We start from the raw sequence: 7,139 nt of genomic DNA on the forward strand, positions 1-7,139 counted from the left end.
ATAAGGATAAAAATTCAGTGATTGAAAAACAAATGTTTTTTATTTAGAAGGAAACATGAGCATGAGCAAAGCTTTTTGAGTTTTGTCTCAATTTCAGGCTTGTGTAATAACAGGTTGCTACTCACTAGAATTTGAAACAAGAACCAACACCAGGGGCCATGGCTATAAACTAAAAATACTGCATTGTAACACATCCATGCAAGAACATTTCTTCTTGCCTCAAGTCACCAACATGTGGAACAGCCTCCCTGATGGCATCATCGAGACTCCGACTATGAATGCCTTCATGAACAGACTAGAGTCACTAGACAAAGCTATGCTGGAACATATGTTCAGACTTGAACTGACTAGCACCTTACAGACCAGGCAATAAGTCCAGCAGCTATCTCAATCAATCGTCAGTTATGGAAAGATCTGGTTCAGAAGGCCGGATCCCTTGTGAATCGAGTAACAAAAAGTACAAGAATTGGCAGCAGGCCATGGGCCTATTTCTTCAGTGCCAACATTTCTATTCTATTCTGCCATTTCATGGTAATCACGGAAACAGTTCCGCTCTGCATTGAGGCAAAGGTGGACTTTGCACACTTCACAAACAATGTTTGATCGAATGATATGTCCTGGTCGGCTGCAGTTCTTGCATGTTTGACGATTCATGAAGTGAGGAAAGTGTTTCAGTGTGGTATCAAACCTATCTGATTTGTTAGGAACTTGGCTTCGATAGTAATGCAAAGGTCCAGGCTATAGGCAAAAAGTCTCATGTACCACCTGTACGACCTCAGTGGAGTGCGGTAGAGGTGAAGCAGCATGTCACTCTTGTCAATTCCCGCCATATTCGCATTGTAGGACTTGATGACATTTGGACATTGCAATTGTTCTTTGTGCTTTGTTTCTTTGTAGTAGCGAGAGCAAGTTGTAACTGGGTAAACCCCTAGGTCATTTGATAACATTGTGACCGCCTTGTTGTCCTTCCAACGAAGAGCCAAGATTCCATCATCTGTAGAAGCATAGTCAAAATGACCTTGGGGAATGCTCTTCTTTTCGAAGTCCTTTGTAGACTTGAGTGGTGGGTTTCCAATTCTATTTTCCCTTGCAGTCCCCGTGTACCTACACCCATGGGTGTTTTTCAGGTAGCGCGCAATCTGCAGACTTGTGAAAAAGTTATCTGCGAATATTGCCGACTGAGAACATGTCATTGTTTGTGCAAGGACTGAGACAATCTTGCTTGTGTTACTGAGGGCTTCTTGCTCTGGCGTTAGGGTGACGCCATGACCTTGTAGCGTAGTCAAGCCTTGGTAGAGAACCATATCATGAACAAACCCATCAGCCGACGCTCGCGAGAACAGCTTGAATCCCCACTTGTCAGGCTTGTTCTGTATGTACTGGCGCAGATTTCCAGCTGTCTTCCCTTTGAAACCGACCATCACCACATCAATCGACTGCTTAGGTGTTTGTGGTTCACACCGGAAGGCTTGACAGATGAAGTTGAAGATGGGTCTTATTTTGTAGAAACGGTCAACGGAGGCAGAGATCTGACTGTTGTCATTGAAATGTATTAGTCGGTGCAGAAGTCTGAAGCGTTTGGAAGGCATTAGTTCTGCGACTTGAGGTACCCTGGTCTTCATTGCCCAATAATCATCGAGTGAGGGGAGCTGCACAACTCCCATGTACAGAAGTATGGCAATAAAGGTGCGGATCTCCTCATCAGTTGTTACGAAGGTGGTAGAAACATCCTTTTGCTTTGCATAAAGGTTTGTTTGATATACAATGTGTTGAATAAGCTGTGGACTGAAGAATTTTTCAAAGTAATAGTCTGAATTTTTTACGTACTGAGGTGGTGTGTGTTGATATTCCGGCAGTGGTGGGTTGCTGATGTCAATTTTGCTCCATGTAGTAGGCCTTGACTGCCTGTCATTTTCATTTAAATTGCCCCATTTCTTCTTTGTCTGACCTATGTTGGTGGTGTTCCTTTCCTCCTGTGGTGTTGCATGACCCACGTCCTCTTCATCATCTTCTTCCTCGTGTACCTCTTCCAAGACTGGCCTTCTGCATCGGCGCTTACTGGTAGGGGGTTGTCCTTCCGTGGTATCAGAAGAATCCTCATTATGCTGGTCAGGGACAGGCACATAGTTCGGGTCAGAGATGTCATCATCCAGCGAATCGTCATCGCTGATGCTAGGGTCCAGAGGCACCACACATGTGTGGGTCTGGTTCTTTTGGTAGAATCTTGCAGTTGAGAACTGAAAATAACAAAGATATTTAGCAAAGTCTACCATGAAGCAAATTCTTTGGATGCTTGTCATTTCACCATGCAACTTTAAACTAAAAACAACTTGATCATAGGTCCCCTATTCATCTCAATGATTTTACAATTTTTGTTCACAATTCGTGAACAATATTGGGAATGTTAATTGAATGCACAATTTCTTGATAAGATTTTTACCTAGAATCTTGCAATCCTATTTCAATAACATAAAGGGTAAATTCATTGCAAGATCATTATAAATACATCTATAAAAGAATAGAGATCTCAACAATATTCACAAGGATGAGCATAGTACAGAATCTATATCACAAAGCACAAAAAAAATTCACTTAGATTCAGCAGGCATATTAAGTCCAGGCACAGTCACTTGAACAATTTTCCAACTTTAAACATTAAAGGGGGCATGTACACATATGATCACTTTGCCATTGTACACCATATTTGAGTGCTGCCAGGCACATGACCATACATAGTCACACTGTTTCTTACAGTCTAATTTAACCAACTTGCCTTCATTTAAAGCAAACGAAATTATTACCCCTCGATTAAGCAAGTTTTAAACTATGATACAACTGCTTATCATGAACTTACCAACATTAATTAGTGAGATATCACTAGTTGAGTGAAGGCTGGTGGAGCACAAACTGCACAATAGGTCATATCTTGGTGGTGACTAATTTTCAAATGAGCTCACACTTGTGCAACAGCACAGCAGAGGGCAACACCATCCATGATGCCACTTGTGCAAGATCTGTGATTGGCTGGAACACATTGGCAAGCTCCAAAACTCATTGGGGGAGTTGTGGGGGGCCATTTTTTGACCCCCATTTTAGTTACCATAATATGGTAACTTACCTGCAAAAGTGTTAATGGTTGAAAAGATTTAAATTCCAAATATTTGTACACTAAGCATCACTGACCTCTTCCTCGAACCGAGCATCAGCAAGGTGGGCTTCCTCCTTGCACAGCAACCAAGTTGAGGGAAGTGGAGTCGCCTGGTTGCCACAACCAGGCATAGGCAGAGATGTTAGTTGGTAATAATTTATTTAGATTCATCAACTAAACTGAAATTAAACTCAATTTTTATTGGTATAAATATAATATAATTACCGTAAAATAGGTTACTTTGACCGGCGGGGTAACTTTGACCACTTTCTGTTTTTTTAACAAAAAACCCCAAAACTCAAAAACGATTTGACATAGAAAAATTTTGTCAATGGNATTGTAGTAGAACTCTTCTAGTTACATATGCAAAAGACAAACTTGAGGAAAGTGTCATAGTTTGCAAATGGGGGGCGCCACCCCCAATGGGGGAACTTTGACCACCTGATGGCAGCCGTGACAGGGTAACATTGACCGGCTTGGAAATGAATTTAAAATTACCATAGGTACCTATATAACATATTTTATGTTTGATACACCTATTAATGTTTTTATCTTTATGTTTCAGACTCTACAGAGTCTTATATATGGTAATTTTAACTTAATTTCCAAACCGGTCTATGTTACCCCGTCACGGCTGCCATTAGGTGGTCACATTTCGCATATTGGGCGGCGCCCCCCATTTGCAAACTATGACACTTTCCTAAAATCTGTCTTTTGCATTTGTAACTAGAAGAGTTCTACTACAATGCACCACAACCTGGAGTTATTTTATCAAAAAATAAAATTGATTTTACTACCCGGTCAAAGAAACCCCAAGAGCAGGGGTAACAAAGACCATCACTTCTTTTGAAATTACATCAAAACTATGAGAGGCAGGAGCCAGCAATTTATGGTGAGTAAAGCTAGAGTATAGACCTGTATTTTGCATGTTTCAATTTAAGTTTAACTTATCTAGTAAAAAAATGGCATCGTTTTGAAAAAAAAAGTGGTCAAAGTTACCTCATTTTACAGTACCTATATAAGAAATAATAATATTTATAATATAATTAGAATAAGAAAAAATTAGAAAGCAAACATTTTAGAAGCAAAATATAAGAAAATGGACAGAGAGAAGTTTTACAGTAATTTCATGCTTAAACAAATTTCAGTAATTTCTTTGTCACAAAAAATGTACAAGATATTATGCATCACACATTATGTCAGAGAATATTAAAAGGCTAATTGAAATCAAATGGAGTTAAATACTAGTTTTAATTTATTTTATTTATGAATATAGAAATTGATTCATTCAAACTAATTTAAGGGGGCCAGCTTGGCTCTAGAAAAACTTCTATATTTATCTACCAATCTTTCTGAAATTTCACCCACATACATGAAACATAAAAATAAAAATACTTTTCTTATATGAATTCTTTGGAAAAATGAGACAAAACATGAAATTTATAGAAAACGCAAAAAGGGGGTGCATTAAAAATGTTATAACTTTAGCAATTCATGTGCCACAATATTGAGACACAGTTCATTTGATTTATAACATAATTGTCTAGAAGCTCATAAACTTTGATTTTTCATTTTCTTCCTCATTTTTTCTTAAGTGCATTTTTCCATTTTTCCGCATCTTTCCCTCCCATGTATAAGTCAAGCCATGCACAAATAAAAAAAAATATAACTCAGTACTCACTGCAGTGAGTGACAGAGAGTGCATTTTCTCGTCGACAAAAACTTGAGGTCATGGACGGACGGATGGACAGACAGACAGACAGACATGGCAGGCACAAATGCACAATAGTGCATTTTTTCCATAAATGAGAAAATGCACTAAAAAGGCTTCTAGAGTTGCTAGGTATGGTCTTTACAAACCAAATGATAGGTTTTACAATGCTGTAACTTGAATACCATAGGAATGATAACACTTTCAAAGAGGAAAAAAAATGAAAAATCAAAATTTTCAGGGAACCTGACAAACTGAAAAAGTGTAAAGAAAGAGATTACAATCATCAAATCAACCTTATGAAGGAACTAACATGCATAGACATGTGGCTCACACCATTGGATGCATGAGATTTAGACCTTTAAATTGATGCCATTCATTGGCAAGGCAGGATAATTGTCATCTCAAAATTAGCAAGAACGATTAGTCAATTACATGTATGCATAATGGATTTTCAACCAATTGTCTTGTACTAAATCAACCTATTGAACAAACTAAAACACACACAGACCTGCTGATAACACAATCAGATGCACCAGATTCAAAACAAAAATCAAAAAACTCAAAATTTTCTATTTTTCACCAAGCCAGTCCCCTTAAGATGATCCAGATATGAAGTTATACCTCATCTTCCTCTGTGTAAATTTGTTCTTTCTTCACATCGATTTCTTCTCCCTCCAGTTTTGGCTCTTCTTTGATGTAAACAGCCAACACATTTGGCAGTTGAGATGAACCACTGACATCCATGACTGGAATATATACATTATCACTTCACATGAATAATGCCAATAAAACACTAGAATTGCAATGAGAAATAGGTTCTGTAAGCTTGGTTGTCACAATGAATTCCAGGTGCAAAATAGGTACTGAAAGTTGGAGGTTCCAACTGAATTTATTTGCATTTGAAAACAATCAATATGCTCATAAATAGTGTGCTCATTTATGCTCACTTTTTACGTTTTTAAATTCTTCAAGATCAAGTCAAACAAACTTCATCATTCCAGATAAACAGGCTTCATCACATGCTTCTATTGGTAAAAAGTTCAGCAATAAATGTGCAGCTCACCTTCTGACTCCAGTTTGATATCCTGAGCCATGACTTAGAAGAGGCTTTTTACAAAGCACCAGCCAACCCAGCAGGCTGCAGTATCACAAACTGATGTAGAGCAATGCTTAGACAATTAAGGCACAATATTCCTGCAGATGTGACTAACTAAAGTGACTAAATTGAGAAGGAGATCTGAGGCTAATACAGAAGTTGCATCTCACAATCAAGAGTAAAGTTTATAGTCATTGAAATTTAAAATAAGAATTTGTGATTCCAATACCTGCACAGATCAAATATCTCTTCATTTGATGAGCTAACATATTTAATCTCATTGGTAATTACCGTTTTAAAGATATTTAAACAAAAAACTATACTTCTTATGATGCAATAGAATTACCTGAAATGGAAGCAACTGAAATTCACTTATCATGTTTGATTATGACCAAAAAATGACAGCTATTCATATTTATCAAGCAATTTCTTATTCAGTAGCATAACTAAGATACCTAGCCATGATAAAATTTACACTTCCCATATGAGAAATCAATATCAATTCTTTAATGGAATTTCATCTCCCTCATTTCTGAGTGTCTGACACTCAGTGTCTGACACAATAGGTATTGTGATATGGGCTCAAACAAGTCATTACCTTTTACAATGCCAGGCAACAAAAAGCAAATTTTCACATACGTAGCCCTCGCAAAGAGCTATAAAATGAGCCTAAACTTGTTTATGAAATGTTTCATGGTAAAAAGTTATTAAGGAAAAACGCTCAAAACTGTACGTTATTACCCCCATTTGATGGTATATATGGGCAGTGATCAAAGTGGCATTCCACAGTTGATTTATATGGTCAGGTAGGTACCGTCATACGGGGTAATAAGGGATGAGCAGGGTAAATCGGGACAGTCGGCCCACATTTCATAGAAATGTTGTAGGCTTGTAGCAGCTTAACTAATCAATGTGTTGCAAAACTAAAAATAGTGGCGTAAAGTTCAACATTTTTACTATCTATGCAGTTAAGAAATCATACATTGATGTCATAGTTGCAAGTTAAGAAATCATACATTTACTACCTCTAGAAAATCCCTGAAAAAAGTGTGAAAAGTAAGAATTTGGAAAAGTACCTCTAAGGTAAATCCAGGGTGCAGAGTTTGCAAGCAGCGTTGCCTTGACATGAATTTAAGCCAAAAACGCTGCCAGCCATTTTCAAGATGTGTCGCTGGTAATTT

The 7,139-nt window shown here is 37.7% G+C and overlaps 1 protein-coding gene across 1 annotated transcript; it reads right to left on the bottom strand.

The window, feature by feature from the left end:
- Positions 1-671: 671 nt before the first annotated feature.
- Positions 672-6,288, bottom strand: LOC108664942 (piggyBac transposable element-derived protein 3). The gene is made up of 5 exons (XM_047884447.1): positions 6,188-6,288; positions 5,926-6,000; positions 5,484-5,608; positions 3,184-3,258; positions 672-2,237 (listed from the first exon to the last, which is right to left on the bottom strand). Exons 2-5 carry the CDS (start codon positions 5,954-5,956, stop codon positions 672-674), a joined length of 1,797 nt encoding a protein of 598 aa, XP_047740403.1. The 5' UTR covers positions 5,957-6,000; positions 6,188-6,288.
- Positions 6,289-7,139: the final 851 nt, after the last annotated feature.

This window comes from Hyalella azteca, unplaced genomic scaffold (genome assembly GCF_000764305.2).
Source record: "Hyalella azteca isolate HAZT.00-mixed unplaced genomic scaffold, Hazt_2.0.2 contig15451, whole genome shotgun sequence".
NCBI lineage: Eukaryota > Metazoa > Arthropoda > Malacostraca > Amphipoda > Hyalellidae > Hyalella > Hyalella azteca.